Here is a 27,666-nt window from a genome sequence, read left to right on the forward strand (position 1 = left end):
TCACCTTGCCTGGGGAGAGAGGGTGAGCCCCACAAAGCTCACGCTGGACGGGCGCACTTTATTTATATGTGTACATATGTATACAGGAGGCTGTACAGCACAGGACCAAGGGCCTGATTGGCTATGGGCCTGGGGGTGCGGGGCTGGGCGCCCCTTTTTTGCTCAGGCCTGCTGGAGGCACAGCTTCAGCAGGGCACCTGGAAGTTGGCCCTACTTCAGGCTTGGTGCCTGGGACCGAGAGGGAGGGGAGGGGGGCTATAGGGCTTGCGCTGCTGGGCGCAATCTTGGTTGGGGTTGGGGTGGGGGTCTGGGGGTCCGGGGAGAGCTTGGGGGAAGCAGGCTTGGAGCGAGGCCCGCTCAGCGTGGTCCGCTCCTCCACCACCTCCAGCACCCAGCGCTCCCGGCCCCTCGGGGCCTCTGACGCCACAGGCGCCGGGGCTGCAGGTTCCTGCAATTCCTTGGAGTCCGTGCCCAGGGGCTGGGGCACCTCGACCTTGACCCCCGGCCGCCCAGGCTCTACGACAATGGGTACTGAGGGTGTGCCCGCCTCCCCGGAGCTACTGCGCCTGCCCGTCTCGTGTTCCTGCACCGGGCTCAGCGCAGCCTTGGCCACAGCCCTGGCCACTCCGCCCGCGCCATCCTCCGTCTGCACACTCTGGTGCCGCGTGCAGCTGGAATCCCGCTCCAGGGTTCGGCCCCCGGGGGTTGTCGAGCGGGGTGGGGTGCAGGCCTCCATGCCACCTGGTGACTCCTTCTCTTTGCTGGACGCCAGCGGTCTGGGGGTGCCCTCGGCCAGCAATGGGTCCGCGCCCAGGCTCAGGGGCGACTCCTGGCGGCCCAGGCGGCGGACGGCGACCTGCCTGGTTGACCCAATACCCTCGATGGGTGGTGTCTCGCCGTCGGACTCGGCGAGGCTATGCAGAGCCAGCTCGCCGTGGAAGTCCTTTCGGAAATCCGGGTGGCCCACCTCCAGGCTGTGTTTGCGCAGCGCGCCCTTCTTGTCGCCGCCCAGCGAGGCCCCCAGCTTCTCCGCCGACTGCACGCGCTTGAGGAGCGGCGAGCGCGGGGGCTCTGCACTCTTGGGGCGCGGACGCACGACGGGCGGCGACGAGTGAAGTTTGGCGGGGAAGCTCTGCGTCGTGTGCGAGCTGCCCACCGTGTGGCCCGGCAGCGGCGGCGGCGACGCCTGCGTGGGGGATGGCGTGTGCGCCAACGGCGACAGCGGGATGTTGCCGGCTGACTTGCAGCGCGCAGAGCGGTACTGGCGGTGGAGCTTTGGCGACAGCCCGTGCAGCGTGCTGGGTCGGATGTGGTGCGACGCGGACGACGCTGGCGAATTGGGGGTGCTGGAGGCTGGCGAGCTGCTTTGAGACGATGCACCTGAGAGCGGGAAGGAGTGAGAAGCGCCAGGTCCCAGGCAAGCCACCTCCGCTCCCGCCACTCCCCGCCCCGGCCCCAACTCAGGTGCACAGCCTACCTAGGTAGGCGGAGTCGGGTGTGGAGCGGTAGCTGTGCGTGGGCGATCGCGCGGGCAGCCCGTGCGTGGGCGAGCCCGGGAGACTGTCGCTGGACGACAGCGAGCGGTTCAGCGACGACAGCGAGCGGCTAGTGTGCAGCAGGTTTGACTGCTTTGTGATCTTCCGGAAGAGCGAGCTGCGCTTCTTGCTGGGGGGACAGACAGGGGTCCACTTATCTACCCTTGATCACACCCCAGAGCCCGGGCTCCTCCCAGTTGTGGGCGGTGCTACAGCCGCAGCAAGCGCCCACCCCGTCTAGTCCCGCCCTCTCTTGCTACAACTCCACCAATCAAGGCGGAAAGAACTTCTCTTGGCTCAGTCCCGCTTGGCTCCTCCCATTTAGGCCCCGCCCAGTCCTTCTAGCTATTTCGAGTCCTTCTAGCTATTTCGAGTCCAAGCTAGAAACCAACCGTTTTAGGTTGGTTTCTTTCTGTCCCGCCTACGTCCTAGCCTCTCCCTTTTTCTCCACAACCCACCTAGCATGGTTAATTCACTTGATTCAGCCTTGTCTGACTTCTCTCCCTCAAATCCCCACTCCCAGTCCAAGTTAAACCCACTCATCCCTTGGGATTGGGGGAGGGGTTAGCTCAGTGGTAGAGGGGTTGCCTAACATGAGTGGGGCTGTGGGTTCGATCCCCAGCACCCCCCCAAAAAAAACCCCACAACGTTCTTCTGGTCCCATCCACTTTCCTAGCTCCTATCCAAGAGGGAAGAAGTTAGTCCTGCCCCGCAGACACTCCCACGAAGCTTTTCGTCCAGTCCAGAAACCTGGCACAGCTTCCTTTTCTGGCTTCTCTCACTTTTCCAGCCCCTCTTAACTGGTTTGTCCTCTTGTCTTTGCTCTTTCCTTGTGCCCGCACACTTCCCTTCTCCTGTTCTCACCTGTGCCTCTCTCGCCCTAGCCCTGCCCACTGCTCAAAGATAAGTCTATATGCCCCGCCCACCTCTCCTGGCCCTCCTTGGCAGAGGGCCGCTTGTTCCTCCGGGCCATTTTGGCCTTGTAGCTGCTGCGCCTAGCGGGTCCGATACGGATGGAGGTATTTTCGAAGGGTGTTGTGGTCACAGCCACTTTGTTGCCGCTCTGGAAGAAGAAGGGATGGAATGCTGTGCGTGAGGCTGCTCAGGTCTCCTCCACCCTCCACCCAGTGTGCACTCTCCCCTGCACTCACCTTAAGGATCAGCTCCACGACCTCTGGATGCACCATGCCATGCACAGGCTCCCCGTTCACGTGGGTGATCAGGTCTCCCGCACACAGCCCCGCCTCTTGGGCTGGGCCACCTTCCTCCACGTGCTGGGGACAGAGAACCCCACAGAGGTAGGGTTAACAGGATTGGTGATAAGGAAAGCCGGACACCCTGGCTCTGTATGCACAACACTCCTCATAACAGCTTGTGAAATAGTTATCATTCTCCCATTTTACAGACAAAGAAACTGAGGGTCAGAGAGTTAATCGAAGGTGGAGTCACAGGGGAGTCTCACCCAGGCTATCAAGCTCCAGAGTTTGAACCCTTCAGCCTGGGATGCTGAAGGGTTCAAACACTCCCCCCATTCCCCACCCTTGGATATAAACCTCGCCCGTAAGTGCTCACCCAAACAATGTGGTGGACACTGTAGACATCTGAGTCACCCATGTAGACGCGGATGGCACGCAGGGTGAAGCCATATTTCTTGCCTGAGCGTTGAATGGTGATGGGGGAGCGGAGTCCACTGACAGCTGGTGAGTAGTCCCGGCTGGGTGAGGAGTCCCGTGAGGACGGGTTGGAGGAGAGAGATCTTGGGGACATGGGACTAGCAAGTGGTGAGCTTCCATGGGGGTCCACTGGAAACAGACCATGGTAAGAGTTCAGGGTCAACAAGACAGCTTTCTGGGTATCTGCTCCTCCTAAGTCAAAGTCCTCCAGGGTGGACTCTCATTGGTCCACCCTGGAGTCAATCATTGTGGACAGGGAAACTGTAGCATGTCCATTGGCCTGTCCTGGCTCAAATGAGACAAGTCCCTCCCCCCCGTTGGTTTGGAGCCCAGCTTCACCTGCAGGAATCATGACAGACAAGGCAGTGGCTGAGGCTGACTTGATAACTTTGCCCCCCGTTCGAGAAGGCCGCTTCTCCACGGCAGGATCCCCTGACAGCTGCTGGTGCCGCGCCCTGCGCAGAACTAGGTCATTGGTGGCCCTGGGGCCTGATGTGTCCCCATCCTTCGAGGGTGGGCAGAGGTCACCTGGGCGTGGGCGCTCAGCTGTGGCAGAGAGCAGGTGGGTTAGGGATCAGTTCAAGGCCATGCTGTTCCCTCGGTCTGGAATGCCCTTCCCACGAGTCTCCTGCTAAATTGTGAGTTTCGTCAGAGTAGGTTACTCATGCATTTAGCGTAGCTCATGGTACAGAGCACATCTTAATGCTAATTCCACGTTGGAGTGTGAATAGTGTGTGTGATCTTGCATAAACAGTTCCAGGCTCACCGAATGAATGTTCAATATAGGGCCGCTGAGGAAGTGGGGAAGGCAGCAGGAGAGGGGACTCACTGGCCTCGGCGTCCCCTTGGACCGCCTCTTTGGAGGCCCGAACATCCAGCGAGCCTGGTGGATCGGAGCTGGGCCGGGGAGGCCTGCGCAGCCGGGCCTCATCCTCGTCCTCCTGCGGGGCGCTGAAGCGGCTGGGTTCCAGCAGCGCAGAGAAACGTCGGCGCGCGCCCAGCGGGGGACTCGCCTCCCCCTCCAGGAAACTGGCTTCAGATGCAGAGAAGCGCTTTCTGCGCAAAGAAGGCTGGGTCAGAAGAGACACGCCCCCTTCGGCCCCGCCCCCAAACCCCGTCTACCCCTGCTCACATCTCTGGGGAACCCCCTCTCCAGGTCTTCTCACGCAGGGTCAGGCCGCCCAGCCCCTCCCGCTTGCCGGCCACCTTCTCCTCCGGACCCTTGGCGCTGGGCTCCCTCTTGCTGCCCCCTGCTGCAGCCACGGGGGTCTTGGGTTCATGCTGCGACAGCTGCTCCATACTGCTATACACCTGCGAGCCAGGTGGACGGTGGTGAGTCAGCCTTCGTTTCTAAGCCAACTTCCATCCACTGGACCCGCCTCAGCCACAGTCCACCCTCCCAGATCCAGGCCCCACCTATTTCTGGACAGTTCCGCCCAATTCTGGACTGTGCCCCAATAACCTACAACTCTTCAATTCAAGCGCCGCCCCACAAAGGTAGGCCTGCTTTGTTGCAAGCCCCGCCCCTCCAGTGTTCTCACCAATCCCTGTAACCCCACTCAATCCATGCACCCCTCTCCAAGTTGCTTCTCCAAATTGCTCTGCTTTGCCCCGCCTCTTCTGTCGTCTTCATCCCCTGACCTTACCCTGTCCAGTGCAAGCTCCGCCCCACTGTGGACCTCATCTACACAACCATCCTGGTTCAGTTAAACTCCATTCAATGCCAAAGGCCTGTGGCATAAACCCCCATTCTGCCCACCCCTCAGGTCTCACTCCTTAAGCCTTGCCCCCCTCAGTAAGCAACCAATACTGAAACCAGTGCGTCTGGGACCCTGCTTCCCATGGCCCCCCAAGGCTCCCCTCCTCCTGCTTCCCAAGCCCTACCCCCACCCAGGCCCCGCCCCTGGGCTCGCCCCACTCAAGCCCAGCCTTAACCCACCTTGCTGAAGCGCGGGGAGCAGGAGGAGAACTGGCGGATCTCCACGGGCTCCTCCTCCGTCGTGTCATCCTCATCGTAGGAGTTCACGTGGTGATACCTGTCTGAGCGGGCTGGGGACGGGGTATGGGTTGTGACTGCCAGACCTGGTTCGCGTCTCAGAGCCCCATCCCGGTTCAAACCGGGCCTGCAGATTAGGCCACGCCCCTGCCCCCATTACGTTTGGCTCCGCCCCCGGCCCTTGGCCCGGACCCATATTTCTAGTCTCAGCCTAGCCCCGCCCCCAGAGAAGGCTACACCCCTAGATCCCACCTGTATCCTAGCTCCACCTCTGCCTCAGCCCCAGCCTTTTCTTGGTCCTAGCCCTGCCGTTTAGGCCAAACCCAGGCCCACCTTAAGAGCTCCTCTGTCCAGGTTCCACCCCTACCCTCCCACCGCACTTCTTACCTAGTTCTTAGCCTAACCCCGCCCCTACGACAGACCCCGCCCCGGCACTGCCCCGCCCCCGCAGGCCACGCCCCTGACACAACGTCAACTTTTTCACCTAGACCTTAGCCTCCTCCCACGCCTTCCTCTAGGGCTCTCACTCCCCATCGTCTCCCCGCCCCAGGCCTGCTCTAGTGTGGCCACTCACTGTCGAAGTAGCTGGTGTCATCTTCCGACTCTAGGTGGGGGATGAACTCTGCCTTCTGCCTCAGCAGCCCCGTCCAGTCCAGGTCTCGAAAGAAGCTGTGTTGCTTCACCTCAAAGGCGCCACCTGGGAGGTAAGGGATTCCAGCGACACCTGATGGCCAGCCCAGCAACCCAGTTCTAACGCCTCACGGCTACAGCTCAGACTGGGCCTGGGGTTATGGGGTCCCTACACCCGACTACAGGCCCCCAGCATCCAGCAACTCCATGCGGCAGCCCCCTTACCTGCTCCAAGCCGGACCAGGGGATTGGTCTGCAGGAGGCTGGATATCAGAAGCTGGGCATCTGTAGGCAGCGCCTCATCTCCTTCCGGCCACAGGATGTCATCTGAAAGCAGAGAGGAACTGAAGGGTCTCTTTGGGAGTTGACGGCCCCCCCCATGTCCCCATGTCCCCTACTTTGGAGATACATACCACTGATGACCTGTCCAAAGAGCTCTTCCGGGGTGTCCCCGAAGAAGGGCACGCAGCCCACCAGGAACTCGTACAGAATGATTCCCATGGCCCACCAGTCCACTGGCTTGCCGTAGCCCTGGCGCAGGATGACCTCGGGCGCGATGTACTCTGGGGTCCCACACACCTGGGGGCAGGCGATCAGCCCGCGCCCTGGCCGCAGGAGGGGCCTCGAAGGAGAGCTGTGCCCCCCACCAGGCCCTGGGCCCCTGAGGTCCTGCAGGGTCACTCCACCCTTGGCGACCCCCATGCCCGTCACACACCTGTTTGTCCAGGAACTCCCGGGCATCCTTCTCGATGTGGCCCTCGTACAAGTTGGTCGTCAGGCTCATAAGCCCCATCTTGGAGAGGCCGAAATCTGTAAGCTTGATGTGACCCATGGAGGTGATGAGGAGGCTGCAGACATGGGTGGGAGTCTCAGAGGCTGGGCCTCCCAAGGGACAGGGAGAGAGTGACAGGCAAGGTCAACGCTCACTTGTCCGGCTTGAGGTCGCGGTGCACGATGCCATAATTGTGCAAGTACTCCAGTGCCAACACAGTCTCTGCGAAGTACATACGGGCCATCTCCACCGGCAGTGCCCCAATGTTCTTTAGAAGGGTGGCACAGTCACCGCCTGCAGACCGGGAAACGAGCCGTGTGAGGAGGGAGGCACCCCTGGTCCAGAGGTGAGTATTTCATCTGCACCATTCCACTAACTCCTCCTTCACTGCACCCAATTTGCAGATAAGGAAAAGTGAGGTGCCCCTTCCCAAGTCACACAGGGAGCTCCCAGGCTTCTCTCATCCTTTTAGCCATCTCCCAAATTGGTATAATCAGCCCATTTTATACATAAGGGGACTGAGACTCAGAAGTCAAGTCACAGAAGTGATGGTAGTGGTGAATTTGGTTGGAACCAAAGGCTGCTTGTGAATCAAAGACTTGGTCTGTGAGCATAACCCTCCACATCTGAACCTTGAGGTCCAGGGCCTGAAAATCTGGTCTCCCCCATATTTATTCTAAGCAATTTTTTTTTTTGTCGGTACTGAGGCTTGAACTCATGGCCTCACATTTGCTAGGCAGGCGCTCTACCACTTGAGCCAACCGCCAGTCCTTTTTTGTGTTGAGTATTTTCAAGATAGGTCTCTCAAACTATTTGCCTGGGTTGGCCTCAAACTTCGATTCTCCTGATCTCTGCTTCCTGAGTAGCTAGGATTACAGGTGTAGCAGGAGGCAGAGATCAAGAGCATTGCAGTTTGAAGCCAGCCTGGGCAAAGAGTTTGAGAGACCCTATCTCGAAAACAAAAGGGCTGGTGGAATGGCTCAAGGTGTAGGCCCTGAGTTCAAACCCCAGAATAAAAAAAAAAATTGAAATCAAAGGCTGGACCAAGTAATCTAATCCTAGCTAGCTGTTGGTATGTGGAGATCAGGAGGATTGAGGTTCAAAGCCAGCCTGGGCAAAAATGTTTTCGAGATCCCATCTCAATGGGAAACAGCTGGGCGTGGTGGCACGTGCCTGACATCCCAGAGATGGCAGGAAGCTTAAAATAGGAGGATCGAGGCCCAGACCAGCCTGAAAAAAAAAAAAAGTGAGACCTCATAGTTCCAAAAAAAGCAGAGCAAAAAAGGGCTGAGGGCATGGCTCAAACGGTAGAGCACCTGACCTACTGCTTAGCAGGTACAAAGCTCTGAGTTCAAACCCCAGTACATATATATTATATATATATATTATACATATATATATTATACATATATATATATGATATATATATTATATATATAAAATATATATGTCATATATATTATACGTACACATATCTATCGAGCTGGGCATGGTGGCACACACCAGGAACCCCAATCCCAACTATTTGGGAGGAGTTCAAGACCACTCTGGGGATTGGTGCAGTGGCTCTAGTGGTAAGATCACTTTCATTGCAAGCATGAAGCCCCAGTGCCGCCAAAAAAATTAAAAAAAAATATATATATATATATATATATATGCATGGGTCAGCTGCCGGCCCCCGTTCTCCTGGCAGCCCCTCAGGCAGCCACACCTTCCACATATTCCATGACCATGCAGAGGTGGCGCCGGGTCTCGAAGGAGCAGAACATGCCGACCACGAAGGGGTTCTCGGCAAAGGTGAGGATGTCGCGCTCCACGAAGGCCTGCTGGATTTGGTTGCGCAGAATCAGGTTCTGTTTGTTGATCTTCTTCATGGCAAAGCGCTGCCTGGTGTCGCGGTGCCGCACCAGGTACACAGCACTGCAGGGGGAGAGAACGGGGACCGGCTGTCACCTCCGAGACGCCCGGCCTCCGCCACCTCCCCCCGCCAGAGCCCCGGGTGGCTCACCCGTAGGCACCATTGCTGATGAGCTTGATGGTGTCAAAGTCGTTCTCCCCTGGAGGTTTCTTGGCCTTGGTGGTGCTGCTGCGACCCTGCAGGGGGGAGACAGAGCCCCCCACCATCATCCTTGTAATCAGAGTAGGGCTCTATTCCTACGTGAAAACACTGATTGATGCACAGAGGGTGGCTGAGCCCTTCGTTCAAGTTCAGGACTTAAACCAAAGAGACTGGCTCTGAAGACATATTCCCAACTTTTTCCATTAGGAAAGATAGCAGAAAACCTACAAAATGAATAATCACCTTAATGTATATATACATATATAAAGAGGTCCCAGAAATCAATGACAAGAACCCTATCAATTGAAGAGAAAAAAAATGGGCAAGGTATGTGAAGACTAGACCTCCTAAACGTGAGAAAAAAATGCTTAATCTCTCACATAATGACAAAAGGCAAGTTACATCTACTGCCAACTACTAGGCTAGTTTTATAACTAGCAGATTGGCAAAAGAAAGAAAAAATCCAAGCCTAGCACTGATGGCTCAGACTTGTAATTCTGGCTACTCAGGAGGCAGAGATCAGAAGGATCAAAGTTCAAGGCCAATCCCTAGCAAATAGTTGGTGAGACCCTATCTATCTTGGGAGGGGGGGGACTATCACAAAAAAATGCACTGGTGGAGTGGCTCAATTGGTAGAGTGCCTGCCCAGCAAACATAAGGCTCTGAGTTCAAACCCCAGAAATGGAAAAAAAAAGAAAGAAAAATTCCAAAAGGCTGAGAAACCTATAAGCAAAGCTTCAGGTAAACAGGCACTTTGAAACCTTGCTGGGAGGAGTGTAAGTTAGTATAACCAGACTGGGGATGTATTTCAGTAGTAGATCGAATGCTTTATGTGTGTCAGGCTGTGAGTTCAATCCCCAGTGTTCACACACATACACATACACAAAAAAAAAATTACTGCAAAATGAGATATATTCTGATATATCTCAGAATTAGAACTACATGCTTTCTTTGACACAGCAACTTCACTTTTGAATTTATGCTGCTAATTTGCTTGCAGGTGTGGAAATTAGCATATATTCCATCTTGTCCATTGCAAGACAGGGAGCAGGTATTAGGTCCATCTGTAGGAAATTAGCTAAATAAACACATGTGAAGCATCATGTCAAGGGAGTATTGTTCCACTGTTTAAAAGAATGGAGAATCCCAGGCTGAAGGCAAGGTTCAGGTGGCAGAGCGCCTGCCTAGCAAGTGTGAGGCCTTAAGTGCAAACCCCAGTCCCACCACAAATAAATAACTAAATAATTAAATAAATAAAGGGAAAAGAGCAAGGGACAACATATCTTGTTTGCTTTTGTGTTGAAATGAAAGTGGCAAATTAAGTCTATGTAATTTGGGGGATATAAAGCAATCGAGACTAAGTTGGGGATAGATTTTTTTCACTAAATATCATTCTTGGATATTATCCGATTTTTCTTAGGAACAGAAGTATTTATTAGATGGCTATTACACCAAAAGAAAGGTGAATTGTAAAGACATTGAACTCGTTGGTCCTAATTGTGTCGCCTAAAAATATCTTACACAGGGCTAGGGTGTAGCTCAGTGGTAGAGCTCTTGCCTAGCATGGGAGAGGCCTGGGTTTGATCCCCAACATGACAGAGGGGGAGAAAAAACTAAAAAAAAAAAATTGGTAGAATTGGGGCTGGCAAAGTAGCTCAAGCATTAGAGCACCTGCCTAGCAAGCGTGAGGCCCTGAGTTCAAACCCCAATATTACCAAAAAAAAAAAAAAAAAAACTGACACAAAAATTCAAAGAAAAGAGGGAGGAGGGAGGAGGTAGCCAAAACAATGTATACACATGTAAGTAAATGTGAAAACGATAAAATAAAATTTTAAAAAAAGAAGAAGAAGAAATTACTCCAAACAAGGATTTAACACATACCTCTTGGAAACTATTAGCTCAACCAGGAAAAAGAAGAATAGGGAAATGGAAGATTTGAATCACTCAATTAACAAGCCTCACTGAATGAATTGACACAGAACCCTACAAACAACAGAGATAAATACCTTTTGATACTTTTAGAGTTTTGACTGATGTCATTCCATTACCTAGTCAAGAAATTAAACAAATGCATGTGTAATGAGATTCTGGGTTTGTTTGTTTTTCTGGATACTGGGGATTTGAACTCAGGGCCTTGTGCTCTACCATGTCAGCCACACTCCCAATCCCTTTGGCTTTAGGTTTCTTTTGTGGTACTGAGGCTTGAACTCAAGGCTTTTACCTTGAGCCGCTTCATCAGCCCTATTTTTGTGAAGGGTTTTTTTGAGATAGGGTCTCGCAGAATTATTTTCCGGGGCTGGCTTTGAACTGCGATCCTCCTGAGCTCTGCCTCCTGAGTAGCTAGCATTACAGGCTTGAGTGCTTTAGGTTTCTTTTTCAGATAAGGTCTGGAGTTTTTGCTCAGTCAGTCTTGGATATATATGAATATATTGATATACGTATCGATGAAAGATAACATAACACTTATCAAGGAAACACGGTGTGGATACAGAGAAACGATTTGAAACAAAGGCCACACCTCAAGTGTCTTCAGAGGGCACACAGGACAGCCATAGATGACTAATGACCACGCACCCCATTCCCCAGGGTAGCCCCCACTCAACACTGCTGGTCCCTCCAACCACATTGTCAGAAATTCTGAGTTATCAAGAGAAGGCCCAAGCTCAAATTTGAGGCAGAATCTGACTTTTATATACTTATAAAAATTTTCAAAAAAGACAAGTTTATTCAGACAAAACACGTGCAACCATTAGGGCGAGCACTCTCGGCTAGACTGATGGCTTCTGGATGGAATTAAGAATGTTTTATTTTTGTGGCAGTACTAGAGTTTGAACTTGGGGCCTCATACTTACTAGACAGGGACTCTACCATTTGGGCTAAGTCTCCAGCCCTTCTTCGCTCTGGTTATTTTGGAGACAGGATCTTTCTTTTTGCCCAGGCCTCGAACACCTACTTTAAAGTTCCCACAGGAGCTGGGATGACAGGTGTGCACACCACACTCAGCTTTTTTTTTTTTTTTTTGAGGTACTGGGGCTTGAACTCAGGGCCTATATCTTGAGCAACTCCACCAGCCCTTTTTTTGTGTGTGGGGGGGGATATAGTCCGAGAAACTATTTGCCAGGCTGGCTTTGAACCATGGTCCTCCTGATCTCTGCTTCCTGAGTAGCTAGGATTACAGCAATGAGCCACCAGTACCCAGCTACCTCTTTTCCATTGAGATGGGGTTTTGAAAACTATTTGCCCAAACTGGCTTCAAACCTCCATCCTCCCAATCTCAGCTTCCCAAGTAGCTAGAATCACAGGCATAAGCCACCAGTACTTGGTAAGATCGTGGACATTTTTACCAGGCCAGTCCACCATTAACACATGGAGCTAGGGCTGGGGGCACAGTGCAGTCCTAGGGTACTCACCTAGCTTTCGTGGGGTCCTGGGTTCCATCCCCAGCACCGCTCAATCACATAGAGCTAGAACACCCCCTCCACCCCGATTTAGGGTCCTGCCTAAATTAGACACAGAGTCACCTTAGGACACAGCAATTCCACTGTTCAGCGTACACCCTGAACGATGAAAATGGCTGTATACAACAAATGAAATGGTATACGAACGTTCACAGCAGCACCATTCATGAGCCAAAGGCGTAACCCAGCATCCTCCTGTGCTTTTATGGTACACACATCTTAGTTTTCATCCATGGATCCTGGCTCCTAACTCCCTTCCCAAGAAAAACTATAAAAAAATTTCTGGGCTGGTGGAGTGAATCAAGTGGTAAAGCATCTGCCTACCAAGTGTGAGATCCTGAGTTCAAACCCCAGGACTGCCAGACAGAGAGAATTTCTCTTCATGCACCATGGTGGGTCATGGAAACTCTCGTCTTCCCTGCCTTTTTGTGTTGGAGCTGGTCATAAAGAAATTCCCTAGCCAGGCCTGGTGGTGCACTCCTGTAATCCTAGCACTCAAGAGGCTGAGGCAGGAGGATCACAAGTTTGAGACACTAGCTGGGTGCTGCTGGCTCACGCCTATAATCCTAGCTACTCAGGAGGCAGGGATCAGGAAGCTTGTGGGTTGAAGTCATTCTGGGCAAATAGTTCAAGAAACCCTATCTTAAAACCATTCAATGCCAAAAATGGAGTATGCTCAAGGAGTGGCTCAAGAGGTAGAGCTCCTGCCTAGTAAGCATGAGACCCTGAGTTCAAATCCCTGTACTGTCAACAAAAAAACCCCAAATCTGGTAAGTATAGGTCCTTAAAGTCTCTTAGCCATTTGAGCAAATGAATCAGTCCTAAGGAAAGTGTTGTGGGAACCCCAATTTATGGCTAGTCAGTCAGAAGCACAGAGAAAAACCAGCTGAGGCTGGGGACTGTCAAATGTGGCAGGGAACAATCTTGGGACTGAGCCTCCATCCTGTTCCATCTGCCGGTCTCCAGATAGACAAGGTTAGAATTGAATAGAATAGGCTGGACATGGTGGCTCACACCTATAATCCCAGCTACTCCAGAGACAGAGATGAGGAGGACAGCGGTTCATGGCTAGCCCAGGTAAAAAGTTAGAGAGACCCCATCTCAACAAACAAGCCACAGCGGTATGCAACTGCCATTCCAACTATTAGGGAGACAGAGGTAGGAGGATCAAGATATGGACTGGCCTGGGAAAAAATGGGAGACCCTATTCGAAAAATAACCAAAGAAAAAATGGGGGGGGGCATTTACTCAAGTGGTAGAGCACCTGCCTAGCAAGCCTGGGCCGAGAGTTAGAAAAAAAAAAAACTGGATAGATTAAAGGATGCCCAGCAGGTATTCCCTGATACAGACCTCCCACACACACAACTTTTAGGGTCATGGCACCGAGCTGTGTTGATTCTGGTGGAGAAGTAGGAGAAAAACAGGCATTTTGTTTTTTTCCAGCACCAGCATCAGCATAGCCATACAAAGAGACATTACTCAGCTATAAAAAAGGAATTAAGCACTGGCCCATGCGACATAATGCTGGGTCCAGGGATGTAGTTTGGCAGGAAAGTGCTTGCCATACCCAACACTTCAAAAGAAAAAGAATAAGCCAGGCGGGTGAGATGGTGCATGCCTGTAATCCCAAAACTTGGGAAACTGAGGCAGGAGGATCAAGAGTTAGAGGCCAGACTGGGCTACACAGCTAGACCGTCTCAAAAACCCAAGGACTAGGATAAGGCCCAGTGGTAGAGCACTTGCCTGGCTTGTGCAAGACCCTAGGTTCCATCCCCAGTACCATAAAAAAAGAAAAGGAAAAAAAGGAAGAATTTTCCCAGGCACTGGTGGCTCACGCCTGTAATCCCAGCTACTCAGGAGGCTGAGACAGGAGGATCACAGTTCCAGGCCAGCCTGGACAAATAGTTCCTGGGACCCCCCCATCTCCAAAATAACCAGAGCAAAATGGACTGGAGGTGGCTCAAGTGGTAGAGAGCCTGCTTTGCAAGTGCACAGCCCTGAGTTCAAACCCCAGTCCCACACACACACACACACACACACACACACACACACACAAAAGGACTATTATGAATTCCATCTTATAGATGGAGAAACTGAGGTACAGAGTGTGGGACCAAGAGATTCACAGAGCCTGAGTGCAGAGAGCCAGGTGGTGAGACACAGCTGGCCCACACATGAGCCAGTGCACTCACTACCCATTGCACTTCCTGGCCTTACCTCGGAGAGGTCGTCCTGCTCAGGGGTGTTGGAGCCCCCGCTATCTTGCTCCTCCAGGTGAACCACATCTGGGGAGGAGGCGAGAGTGAGCAGGGTGGGCAGTCAGGCCTGCCTGCTCACCCACAGCCACCCGGGACCCCTAGCCCCACCTGGAAAGGGGTCACGGGTGAGACCCAACTGGCGGATGATGTAACGGGGAATGTCCGTCTTGACAAGGTGGCCCTCCTTGGCGTGTCCCTCAGCTGCCTCCAGCAGGTGGTAGAACTCCTCGGGGTTGAATTCCTGAGGCAGGACAGGGGTGGGCTTGCCATGGGCTCTGAAGGTGCCCCTTCTAGCCCCCCATCCACGCACAGCCTCCTCACCAGGCACTCCAACAGCCTCGCAGGGCGCGAAATGATAATGAGTAACTTCTTCACCAGCTGAGTGACAAAGGCCACCTCCAAGCTCTCAGAGCGCTCGTAGGCCTGGGGAGGGTGGGGACACAAGAGACTGGGGTTCACAGGCACTGAGTCTCAGCCAAGCTTAAGCTTCTCTTCCAATATAAAAGGGTATGTGGACTTTCTGGACTTTTTTTTTTTTTTTGGCAGGACTGGGGTTTGAACTCAGGGCTTTGCATTTGCAAAGCAGGTGCTCAATGGCTTGAACCACACCTCCAGTCCGTCTTGTTCTGCTTATTTTGGAGATGGGGGTCTTAAGAACTATTTGAGCGGGCCTCAAACCTCAATCCTCCTGATCTCAGCCTCCCAAGTAGCTAGGATGTCAGGTACGAGCCACCAGTGCCCAGATTATCTTTATTTTTTTGAGATAGGGTTTCAATATGTAGCCCACGCTGCCCTTGAACTCACCATCTTCCTGCCTCTGCTTCCTGAGTGCTGGGATTACAGGAGTGTGCACCACTACCTCCAGCCCATCCATTCATTTCATTTAACCAACTTTTAGTTTGTGTGTGTGTGTATGGTGCTAGGATGGAACTCAGGGCTGATGCATGATGGACAAATGCCCCCATTTAACCAACACTTATTGAGAACCTGTTTGCTGAGCACTGCACCAGACACCAAGGGCACAGCAGTGAACAGAACCCCTCTGCTCACCTGTGCAGTTGACACTGGAGTCAGGGAGCCAAGATAGAAGATAAATAAAAATCTACAGGATGATGTTTGAGCAGATTTTGAAATTTTAACAGGGGGAAAGGTCAAGGGGGCCACCTCAGGCAGCCTTTGGGTAAAGACCTGAAGGAGGCCAGGAAGGTTAAATTTTTGTGCTTGTTTGTTTGCTTGCAGTACTGGGGTTTGAACTCAGAGTGTACACTTTGAATCACTCTACCAGTCCTTTTTTTGTGTTGGGTTTTTTCAAGATGAGGTCTTGTGAACTATTTCCCATGGCTGGCTCCAAACCTCGGTCCTCCTGATCTCTGCCTCCGGAAGGCGAGGATTACATGCGTGAGCCACCGGCGCCTGGCAACGAGATCCTCTTTTGGATCTCGGGCAGGGACTGCGTCCTTCTCCACCTTCAACCTCAGTTGCACACTGGCGCCTGGCACAGGGTAGGTGCTACCCGAATGGGACGGGGGCATCGGGCAGGATTTGGAGGTGAGGGGCCTGATCTGCTGGGGCCACCTCCGCGTGCACTCACGTCCTGCAGCAGCTTCTCCAGATTCTCCTGCAGTTCATAGAAGTAGACGGTGGTGATGAGACCGTCGCGGGACTTGGTCAGGCAATCCCGGGCCAGCTCGATGATCTGATGATGGATGAAGCTGAGCACGCCGTCGGCCAGCGGCAGCACGCTGTCAGGTTCGTAGGCCCGGGCGAAGTCGCGTAGCTTCTCCTCCATCTGCGCGGTGGCCTGCGGTAGGGACAAAGCAGGGGAATGCGGGTCCCAGGACTGGGCAGTGGCCGCCAGGGGCCTGCGCCGCGCGCGCCGGCCACGAGGGGGCGCGCGAGCCAAGGCAAGCGAAGCAGCCAGAAGCGCGCAGGGCGCGGGTCTCACCTTGGGGAACCGCTCCTTGTACACGTGGTTCATCATGACGATCTCGTTGTCATAGGAGGAGGGGGAGCGGCCGGGGCTGCAGCGAGAGAAGCCCATCCTGTCCAGCTCCCTGCCTCCGAGGTGGGCCCAGCTCCCCTTTATTTTCTGGGGACGGGTGGGGGGCGGTCCTTCAATGCACAATGCCACCCCCAGACCACCAGCTCCAGGGGTGATTGGGGGAGGGGGTGCCTGCCCACCTGAGGCTCCGCGAGCGGGGCCGCACGGCCGGGGAGCGACGACCGCCATCCTCGTCGGTGATGCTCTCCGTGCTACCGAAGTGTTTGGAGAGGAAGTGCAGCTCATCCACGGTGGGTTGGTAGGGCAGCTGGTGCAGGCGCTCCTGGGAGGAGCAGGAGGACTGGGGGAGAGGGGCGGCCGGGTCAGAGCCACCACGGGCCCCTCCCCCCACACGCACAGCTTGGGAACCTGGCCTGGGAGTCCCAGGGAGGATTAGCCACTAGGTAGGATCAGAACCCAGACCCTTATCATGTTTAGGTCCCAACTAGGTCTGGGACTACTGGCAAGAGACAGGCGGACAGGGACACACACGGATGGGGACCGTGACACAGACAAGGAAGTGGCCAGAGGGAGCCTGATAAAACTTATGTCAAGTCATGTCCTTCCTCTGTTCCCAACCCTTCATGAGGGCTGGGGGTGGGCTCAGTGATAGAGCAATTGCCTAGCAGGTGTGAGGCCCTGAAAGTCACAGAGTAATTATGCTCACTGCCTGCATCTCCTCTGTTTCTACCCCTCCAGCCCAAAGCTCCAGCCACACACCATTCCTTTTTCTTCCTTCCTTCCTTCCTTTTCTTTTCCTCCTTTTTTTTTTTTTTTTTTGTGGTACCTGGGTTTGAACTCAGGGCCCTACACCTTGGGCCAGTCCACCAGCCCCTTTTTGTGAAGGGTTTGTTCAAGATAGAGTCTCATGGAACTATTTGCCTGGGTTGGCTTTGAACCTCGATCCTCCTAATCTCTGCCTCCTGAGTAGCCAGGATTACAGGTGTGAGCCACCAGCGCCTGGCAAGCTAGGTCTTTCTTTTTTTTTTTTTTCCTTTGGCAGTACTGGGGTTTGAACTCGAGGCCTCATGCTTGCAAGGCAGGTAGGTGCTCTACCACTTGAGCCACTCTGCCATTCAAAAATTTCTTTTAGGTAGTCATGGGGTTCAAACACTGGACCTCCTGCCCGCTAGGCCAGTGCTCTAGGACTTGAACCACTTCACCTCTTTTTTCTTTTTCTTTTTGAGATGGGGTCTCACTGTGTAGCTCAGGCTGGCCTTGAACTCTCCATTCTCTCAAGTGCACCACCATGCTCAACCTCACAAGTGCAGAGAGTTTTCTGTGGACTCTGGCCATTTGCACATGCTGGTGTTCCCCCCCTTCTAGGAATACCCTTCACCTTCTCTTCCACCTGCCAAACTCATACTGAATGTTTGCTTGGCTTCAGTGCCACCTCCTCCAGGAAGCCTCCTTGATGCCCACCCCCAGCTCAATCAAGTGCCTTTCCACACATGAGAATCATATGATCAGTACCTGCCAAATTATCACAATGGATGAATGAGTGAGCCAGAGACATGGGCATAAAAGGGAGCTGATGGAGACAGAGGTTTGTTCATTAGAGATTTTTTGGTAATACTGGGATTGAACTCAGGGCCTTGTACTTACTAGGCAGGTGCTCTACCACTTGAGCCACATTCCATCCCTTTTTGTTTCAGTTATTTTTCAGATAGTGTCTGCTACTTTTTACTGGGGGCCAACCTTGGACTATGATCCTCCTACCTCTGCCTCCTGAGTGGTTAGAATTATAGGCATGAATTGCCATGCCTGGCTTGGGACACAGGTTTTGAGTGGGTCAGTGGCGTAAGCAAATGGACTATGAGCAAAATTCATGTGTGTCCTGGCTCTGTCCAGCTACAGACATTTAGGCAAGTGGTTTAACTCACCCAGCCCTAATGCTATCATCTATGAATGGGAAATGAGTAGGAACACTCCCAAGAAGATGTGTTGGGACAGACACTGGTGCTTTGAGGATGGAGAACCTATAACTCTAGTAGATGGGGACAAGTGGACACCCATGAAAAAAGAGAAATCCACCTTCTCATTAAGTCCAGCCTGGGTTGCAGGCCTGGGTGTGGGCCTTCAGGCTGGAGAACCCCTACCCATCCTCTCAGCAATCCCCCACCACACTCACCGAGACCGTGGAGCTGGGAGTGTTGGTGCCATAGCCAGATGAAGGGAGTGAAGCCAGTGACCAGCGGCGTCCATCCGCCCTAGAACCCAGAGGAGGTGCTCAGAAGCTGCCAGGCCCCACTGGTCCCCCACCATTCCTTAGGGTAAGAGAGAAGCCACTAGCAGTAGCCAGGGCAGGAGGGTGTGATCAGAGATTCCTGGGCCCTCAGAGTCAAGCAGGCAAAGAGGTAATTTTCTAGTCAGGCCCCAGGATGTTGGCAAAAAGATAGGTCTCCGTGTCCTTCCCCATGGTCCACCCCTGATTTGGAATCACTGCCACACCAAACAAGCATTCAGAGTGGTCTCAGAGGAGAACTGAAGAAGTCTAGCCAAGGGACCTGGGGGTGTGGCTCAGTAGTAGAGGGCTAGCCTAGCATGCTGGAGACCAGGGGTTCTTCCCCCAGCACCAAAAAAAAAAAAAAAAAAAAAAAAACCAGGAAGGAAGTCATCCCCGGGCACCCCCCTAGGGAAGCCCCCATAAGAAAGCTCTCAGAGGAAGACCCCTCAGCCCTCTCAGAGAAGAAAGTCCCTTCCCTCTTACACACACACCAACACCCCTTCCCAAGGTTGTACACCCTCATGCACACACAGTCACTCCTCTCACAGCCACTCGTGTTAGTGTGACTCCTGTGGCCAAATTTGCATTCACACACAATCACACTTCACACACACCCAATACACATTCACATGTATTCATTACTGCATATAGGGATCTCAATATCACACTTCTACACTAACAAACATCACACGTGCAAAACCAGGTGTACACATATGCATGCACACACACACACACACACACACACAGAAACCCAAGACTCCCAATGATACCCACACACCAGCTCACACATACTCTACATTTTTACATTCATTCAGATACAGTGAAGAAGACACTCAGTCACTGTCACACATTCAAACTCCCACACAGCCACACACTCATCTGCTTTCGCACACAAACGCGTTCTCCCACGAGGCACGTGCTCCCTCACACACACGTTTACTGCCTCACAAACACACATTCACACACATCCACACTCCCACGCCACGCCACTGCTCACTCACCCGGAGACACACAGATGGGGGTCCTCACATTTTCACACGTTTACAAAGCAATAGATACACACAGGTCTACACCCACTGATGTCCACAGACATAAGTATAGGCACATGGTCCCTTCACATGTTCAAAATCTCAAACTCACACTCACACACAACCATGTCGGCACACAGATAGCACAGTCACACCAACACACACTACTTTATTTGTTCCTTCTTCCAACAGGGAGGGCCCTGGCTCAGGTCTCCCTCTACCCAGATGGATACACCAGGATAAACCCTAGCCTGTCCTCGCTTCTTATTGCCCTCAGGTAAGTGCACACCTCACCCTCCCCAGGAAGCTGTCCTCTGTCCTCATCGTCCCTTGTGTCCCCTTTACAGCCTTCATCTGTCTTTAAAATGATCCCCTCTCTTTCCTTTTTGCCCCATTCAACGCTGAGGACAGAGGCGAGGTGTCATTCATGCCAGATGTCTGGCTCCTTACACAAAGCAGGTGTTTAGACACTGGTTTTAGACTGAATAGATAGAGTTCAAAGAAAAAGACATTTGCCCGAAACCCCCGTTGATTCCCAGAAAGCTTCTCCAAAAACCATCAGAGGAACCTCTCTTTCTTGCCAATTTCACCAAAGGTCCCCAGAAAATTCATCTGAGGACACTTCCAGAAGTTTCCAGAAAACCTCAGGGGAACTCTGACATTCATCCTTTTGGGACCCTCAGAAGTAGTCCTAGCCACCCTCCCCCACTTCTGCGCTTGCGCACCTCATCTCTGCTACCCTGTCCCGTTGCTATAGAAATGCCTGGCCAGGCGCGCAAGGCTGGGGAGAGGAAGACCCTGGGCCTAGAGCGCACGCGCTTTCCCTCCGCTGCAAAGGAGGCCGCGCCCCCTCCCCATTCCTGAACAGTGATTGGCCCCGCCTTTTTATAGGCTCCGCCCCGAAGCCTGGGCGCTTCTTCCCTGGGGACCCTAGGGCACTCCATGGATCCCCTCAGGCCCCAGCTCCAGTGCAATTAGGACAAGAACAGATGGCGGCCCAGACTGTGGGTGGAGAGGGTCCGGACAGGGTTCTGGGACCCTCAGGGGAGGGACTCACCTTCGGGAGGAGGCAAACGAGAAGTGGGCGGGGGTGTTGGGGGAGAAGTTGCGGGGGCTGTCCAGGGGACTGCTACCTGTGGTGGAAAGAGGGGTTGCTTTAAGCCTGCGGTGGAGGGCAATCCCATCAGGCTTCCTGATCTCCAAAGTGGATTGCAGACGGCATCCCGTCCCCTTTAATGTAGTTCAATCCATGTACGGGTTGGCCACGCCCCTTTGGCGGTGGCCACCCCAGTCTAAGCATTTTTAGTTCTCTTTCAGACAAGCCCCCTCTCCGCCTATTCTGCCTTCCTCTGGGAAGGCCCCACCCTTCAGCTATGGCTCCTCCATTCTGCCCTACGTTTTATCCAATCCACCTTCACCTAAGCTCTGCCCATCAGTGCCTTTCCCTCAGTTCAATAACCTCCCCCACACAAGGATGGTCCTGCTCCTTGTCCAATCCGGGTCCACCTCTTTCCAGACACTGCCCCCTTCCTGAGATATAGCCACGCCCTCTCGACTGAGGCCCTGCCCCCTATAGTCTGGTCCACACCCACCAAGACTGTACCACCTGTCTCACCTAAGTGGCCCGGCAGCGGGGAGTGGGGTCGCGGCAGCGTGGGTGAAGTGCTGGTTAGGATGAGGCTTTTCCGGTTACTGGTTCGGCAGCTGTGGGGAAGGTGAGGCCCGGGGGCCGGGACAAGCCGCAGCCCAGTGAGTTCCTGAGCCTATCCATCCATCCTCCCAGCTCGGGTCCTCACTTCTCTGCCATCCAAGGGTGCTTGTAGGCGCCCCAGGATGACAGCTTGGAGGAGGAGGCAGTGGAGCCTTCCGCAGTAGTGTGCATGGCGGAAGATGCATATGTAACCTGTGTGTGAGACACTTCCAGTGTAGGTCATGTGTGATCCAGTGGAGCATAGTGTCAGTGATGGTGTGAGAGTTATAGAATCTGTGTGTCCTTGGATCTGTGCGTGACATTCACTGTTTGTATTCTCATGTGGCACCCACTGTAGGAGTTCAACACTGGGTGACACGGGTGCATTGAGTTTGGGCATTATGTGTGACGCATTTGTGCCTTCGTGGGTCTAACTGACACAGGATTGAACGTCATTTGCCCATGCCTGTGTGCTGTAACACGTTCATGATGCATGACTATTTCTACAGGTGTCTGTCATCATGCACCATTCTGAGTGTGCAACACACTGGCCTCATGTCTGTGTGACATTCACTATTTATGTCCATGCATGGCATCTACTGTGTGTGAGTTTAACATGCTGTGACACTGGGCATGTCCAAGCATGCAACCAGATCTGACATTCCCTGGTGGGTCCTGTGTGTCACAAGGTGTGATTTTTGTATGTTTTCTCTCTCTCTCTCTCTCTCTCTCTCTCTCTCTCTCTCTCTCTCTCTGATCGAGATTCCCTGTGTCTGTTTATCCTAGTGTCAGTGTGACATAACAAATGACATGCCTAGATGTGTGTGACATTGCTACACGCAGGGATGTGTCATTGCCACACATGTCTCGGTGCACCTTGAATAGCAAAATCTTTTTTGTGGATCGCCATGCATATGACATTTTACTAGGTGGGTTTGTGTGATGCCGAGAGTGGCCCTGTGCGTGCATGGCTTTGACCTGTGACCTGTGGCCATTGCATGGCTGGCTGCATGGCTGACTATGCGTGGCGCCTCTCAGTGTATCTGGGCCACTGGGGCTGTTGTGTGTATGTGTGTGTGACATCATGTCCTGGGTGACGCTGTGTGTCACTATTTTCAGTGTGCGGCTGTGTTCATGGGGGGGGTCTTGCTATGATAAAAGACCCCCTTTTCTTCTGTTTCTCAGGATCTCAAACTCCAGAAGAGGGAACCCCCCCCACCCCCTCCAGTCCCTTAGCCCTCAGCCGCAGTGACTGAGCATATCAGCGCGTCCAAGAGCACGCGGCATGGGGGTGGGGGCAGGCCAGGCTGCGGCTATTGTTCTGAGGGTGCCAATCCCCCCACCCTCCCCTTCCTCCTCTACCCCCTCCAGGCTGCCCGAGCCCGCAGCGCCAGCAGACAAAGGCGCTGCAACCCCGCACCCGGCGCAACGCCCTCCCCTCTGCGGCCATCCTTTCCAGCTCCAGCCTTCCCAGTCCCCCCGCCTCGGCCCACAACGCCCCCATTCAAGCCCATCTCCGGCCCGGCGAGGAGGCGCAGCGCGGACACCTCTGGCGCAGCTGGACGGGGAGCAGCATCCCGGGCCCCGCCCTGCGGCAGCAGCCGGAGGGGAGGCTTTAAGGGGAGGGCCGGGACAGTCTGGGGGGTCGGGGAGGGGGGCGTCTACCTCTTGGTGCGGCGGAACATACTGCCGCCGGGGAAGGAGGGCATCGAGAAATTGGAAAGCGCGGTCCAGAGAGAGTCAGACATGACCCGGCGGCGGCGACATGGTGGCAGGTGCGGCAGCAGCGGCGGCGGCGCGGGGAGCAAGCGCGCGGGGCGGAGGCTGGAGCCGCAGCGGCCAGGGGAGGGCGGGGGAGGGGAGGACCAGCGGCTGCGGCCGGTCGGGAGGGGGCGCTACTGGGTGTCGCCGCGCCAGGCCCCGCCCGCGCGCTAGCCACAGAAGGGGCTGCCAACCCCGAGCATCTCTTCCCAAGGCTCACCTGCTGCTTTTCCGGGGCAGGGGCAAATCCTTCTGGAAGGGAAAGGAGCAAAAGACTGGAGGTCAGCGTGGACCTGTGGCTGCTGCCCGCAAGGCCACCCAGCTCCCCAGAGGAGCAGAAGCCATGTGGGTCAGTCATCAGCATGGTCACCTTCACCCTTGGCCATACAATGAGGGCAGGCTCCTTGGGGAAGAGGGTGGTTCCTCTCCTGACCCCCAAGTACCAGCACAGGGTCAAGTACTCAGAAGGGCCCCATAACTCATCAGTTGGATATTTGTGCAGTGAAACAAGACTGTTTGAAAAATATTTCTTCAGCACCTGCTATATGCCAGGTCCTAACTAGGCACTAGGGACACAGCTGTGAAAAAGACAAAAGAGGCTGCCCTTTGAGGAATAGCATTTAGAGGGGCCTGTAATTCCAGGAAGCTGAAGCAGGAGGATCTTGAGTTCAAGGCCAGGCAACAAAGCCAGACCCCATCTCAAAAATAAATAGCCAGGTGCCAGGTGCCAGTGGCTCATTTCTGGAATCCTAGCTACTCAGGAGGCAGAGATCAGGAGGATCATGATTCAAAGTCAGCAGAGGCAAATAGTTTGGGAAACAGTATCTCAAAAATACTCAACACAAAAAAGGGTTGGCAGAGTGGCTCAAGTGGTAGAGTGCCTGCACAGCAAACATGAAGCTCTGAGTTCAAACCCCAGTAGTGCAGGAAAAAAAAAAAGATGATATAATGGACAATGGCTGGAAGTGGGACAGAGGAACAAAGGGGATGTCTCTATAGAGACTTTTTTTGGTAGGACTGGAATTTGAACTCAGGGCTTCCTGCTTGTAAAGCAGGCTCTCTACCCCTTGAGCCACACCTCCCGTCCATTTTGCTCTGGTTATTTTGGAGATGAAGTCTTGAGAACTATTTGCCCAGGCTGGCCTCAAACCGTGATCTTCCTGATCTCATCCTTCCAAGCAGCTAGGATTACAGGCCTGAGTTGCTGGTACTCAGCTGGGAAGATGGGTTTTAAGTTGATTGCCGAAAGATAAAAGCCAGCCATGGGAGGATCAATGGAGAGAGCATTCTAGAGGGAATTTTCTAGAGGGAATTGTAAGGGCAGAGGCATAGGGGTAGGACTGAGCTTAGCATGCTTAAGCAGGAAGGTACAAATAAATGAATAACAGACCCATTCCTGGCCAGATTCTCAGTGTTGGAGATGACAATTAGGGAGGCTCTAGGCAGATTTGAAAAGGGAGCCCTGTGGTGGCCTAGTGGTCTTTTTCGATAATGACTATGATCATTATTGCTGGCTAGTTATGTGTCCACATTGGAAGGACATCTTGTTCTGTTTGTCAAACACTCAGAAAATCACTGCAGAGATCAGAAGTTACAGGAGCTCAGCACATTTCCAAGAAGAGCAATGGGGACAGGGACACCACCTGACAGACAGTTCTCTGTCCAAAGGCTGAGATGGAGCAGAGAGGGTGGCAAAGGACTGCAAGAGGAAAGATTTGGGCAACAGTTCTGAACGTCTTTTGAGGGACTCCAACCAGGGAAAATGAAGTATGTCCCAGATTCTTTTCTTTTTTTGGCACACTGGGGTTTGAACTCAGGGTCTCACACTTACTATACTGGCACTCTATCACTTGCACCACTCCACCAGCCCTTTTCTGTGTTGGATGTTTTTGAGATAAATTCTCTGGAGTTAATTCCCCAGGCTGACTATGAACCACAGTCCTCCTGATTGTTGCCTTCTGAGTAGCTAGGATTATAGGCATGAGCCACTGGTGCCTCTTCTGTCCTAGATTCTTTCTAAGACTTCTGGAAGCAGAAAGCCTAGATTCAAAATATTAGTTATAGCTGGGTGTAGTGGTTCCCACTTATAATCCTGGCGTTCCAGCAATTGAAGCAGGAGAATTGAGAGTTTGAGCTAGCCTGGACTACATAAGTGAGACCCTGTCTCAAAAACTCCCTCAACTTTGCCTTTTATGAGCTTGACAAATGACCTTCCAAAATGCCCCATGTGTTAGCATGGTGCCAGCATATAGTAGGTACTCAATAAATATTAAGTCATAAGAACAGGTGTTATTATGGGTAGACACACTGCATGATAGATGGCCTGGAGAGTCATCCCACTTCTGTGTACAAAGGACAGAGGTAGGGGTGGGGGGGTGTCAAAGGGCAGCATTGCCCTCCGGAGCCAGGAGTGACCAGAAATCCAGACCAGGTTTTCCCTTTCTCTTTGCAGAATTGGCACGAAGGAGTCCTGACTTGGACCCTTGGACTAGGCAGTGTGTCCCTCAATGGCTTGGGTGAAATCACGACCTGGATTTTCCGGTCACGGAGCCCAAAGCTCCCAGATCCTTGTAACTTGACCTTGGGAGGAAAGCCCTAGAGGGAGCTTTCCCCTAATCAAGCTTCATTCGCTAGCATCCCCAAAAATTCTAGAGTAGAAGAAAGGGACAAACCAGAACTGCAGAAGTTTAGACGTCAGTGTAGACAGACGCCACCTCCAACCCCAGCTGCAGAGCCGCTCTGAATGAATGGATGGCGCTGCGGACAGGACATTCAGGCTCTGAAAGCTTTTTTATATCTGATCCCCGTTGCACACAGGGGACCTCCTGGCCCTCAGCGATGGTGGGACATTTCCTAAAGGGGTGAGCCAGTGCGTGTGAGTGTACCCATGGAGCAGTACTCCTGCGGGGTTCTCCCGGCCAAGTGCATGTCCCAGGTTGGGTGGGTGAGAGAGTGGTAGGGTGCTGGGTTGGGGGCGGGGTCTTGCGCGGGAAAGCGAAGTTCCACGTGGGACTGAGCCAATGGGAGTCTCGGAGGGCGGGGCCACACCTCTTTACGATCCAGCCCCTTTCCGCCCATTTTCTGTGGACCCCATGGAGCGGACCCGGGCCGCTTGTTGCAGCTTTGGCTTTGGCTTTATCGCCGCTCCCTCCTTTTGGGGACTTCAGAGAGGCCTGGGCCATGGAGATTGGGCCATCTGGGCTCTGTTTGAAAGCAAATTAGCTTTCCAACACGTTCTGGCTCCAGAAGCATCCAGACCCCTGGGAAGTCCTTCCTGTCGTCTGAACTTCAGTCTTTTCTGCTGCACTGACGGATCAGCTTCCCTTAGTCTCTGGCCTTAACAATGGTGGATTAGGGGACCCTAGAGATGGACAAGCTCCTCAGGTAAGGGCTTGAATCGTCGTCTTCTACCAAGCTCCAGGCTGGGGATGTAGCTTGAGTCTCCATCCCCAGCCTGGAGATCTATTCTTGGCTTAAAAAACTCCACAATACTAAGCACAGACTGATCTCCAAGGAGGTGCAGAAGGGCCAGAGTCCAGACAGGCTTTCAGGCGAAGCATTGATCATTTTCCCCTCTGGGACTAATTTAGGGATCATGGCACACCAGACCTCTGTATTAACTCCTCAGTAGCTCAAGCCAAAGACCATGGCAGAGGACTCTTCTCAGTTCAGAATCCCCACCCACCTTGGAGGTGGGAGCTCCTGACGTCTGGATTTGTCCCCGCCTTCCCTTCACTCCACCACAACCCTCACTGTCCCACTCCGTGCAGTGGACCCACATCTCCTGCGCCTGCGCAGCCTGGCCACCAGCATCTTCTCAGGCTGCAAGGAACTAAAAATCGCTCCCACCCACCTACAAGCTGGGCTGGACTTGAGGACTGCGGGCGGCGGAGGGGGTGGGAGTGTTGTAGTGGAAGGGGGTGAAATGAAGAGTGGGGAGGACCTGTCCAATTAGGGCAATGGGAAGAATCCTGGTGGCCGGGGCAGGTACATGGAGGACACAGGGATCCCATGCCTAGAAAAGGACTCTTGGGGTGATGAGGGGCGAGGCTCCCGCACAAACGTGTTTACGGCTGCTGTGGCTCCGGTGGCCCAGAGGGGCGCGAGCCCGGGAGCAATAACTTTGCTCTGCATCTCCTCACCCCCAGACTGGCGAGGCGCCAAGGCAGTGACTTCGCCCTCAGCCCCCTCTCCCTCGGCTGCCCAGGAGCCCCTTAGACTATCCTCGAGGGGGAGCACGGAGCTGGACCCCCTCCATCAGCAACCTAGATCTCCGGGCAACGCCTGAGGGGCGGGGTCCCCAGCGCGACAACGCGCGGCCACCGCGTTCCCGCGGGTAGCATCCCGTAGCCGAGGGAAGGGGCGCCCCTGCCGACCCTGGCGCAAGTTCTCCCGCCTCCTGCCTGACCCCGCCCCAGGGCGCCGACCCCTTCCCCTCCACCCGGGGCCCAGGCGGCCATGTACCTGCAGCCTCCGGCGGCGGATCAGGCCCGAATCGTCCATGGCGGCGGCGGCGGTGGCAGCGGCGGCGACTTCGG

At 53.7% G+C, this 27,666-nt stretch overlaps 1 protein-coding gene across 3 annotated transcripts; it reads right to left on the minus strand.

Annotated features, from left to right (window-relative positions):
- Positions 1 to 38: 38 nt before the first annotated feature.
- Positions 39 to 27,666, minus strand: Mast1 (microtubule associated serine/threonine kinase 1). Of its 3 annotated transcripts, XM_074053987.1 has the most exons (27): positions 27,593 to 27,666; positions 23,349 to 23,380; positions 21,293 to 21,381; positions 20,735 to 20,810; positions 18,554 to 18,632; positions 16,563 to 16,723; positions 16,327 to 16,402; positions 15,973 to 16,182; positions 14,703 to 14,804; positions 14,490 to 14,622; positions 14,341 to 14,408; positions 8,615 to 8,700; positions 8,318 to 8,526; positions 6,762 to 6,900; positions 6,550 to 6,682; positions 6,248 to 6,413; positions 6,060 to 6,161; positions 5,779 to 5,901; positions 5,148 to 5,257; positions 4,341 to 4,519; positions 4,038 to 4,264; positions 3,548 to 3,754; positions 3,108 to 3,337; positions 2,687 to 2,809; positions 2,462 to 2,598; positions 1,478 to 1,665; positions 39 to 1,380 (listed from the first exon to the last, which is right to left on the minus strand). In XM_074053987.1, exons 1-27 carry the CDS (start codon positions 27,629 to 27,631, stop codon positions 122 to 124), a joined length of 4,683 nt encoding a protein of 1,560 aa, XP_073910088.1. In that variant the 5' UTR covers positions 27,632 to 27,666; the 3' UTR covers positions 39 to 121. The 3 variants fall into 3 exon arrangements, with proteins under 3 accessions (XP_073910088.1, XP_020011498.1, XP_073910089.1); XM_020155909.2 differs by lacking the exons at positions 23,349 to 23,380; positions 27,593 to 27,666 and adding an exon at positions 23,033 to 23,182; XM_074053988.1 differs by lacking the exons at positions 18,554 to 18,632; positions 20,735 to 20,810; positions 21,293 to 21,381; positions 23,349 to 23,380; positions 27,593 to 27,666 and having other exon boundaries at positions 16,327 to 16,470; positions 16,563 to 16,676.

This window comes from Castor canadensis, chromosome 14, assembly GCF_047511655.1.
Source record: "Castor canadensis chromosome 14, mCasCan1.hap1v2, whole genome shotgun sequence".
NCBI lineage: Eukaryota > Metazoa > Chordata > Mammalia > Rodentia > Castoridae > Castor > Castor canadensis.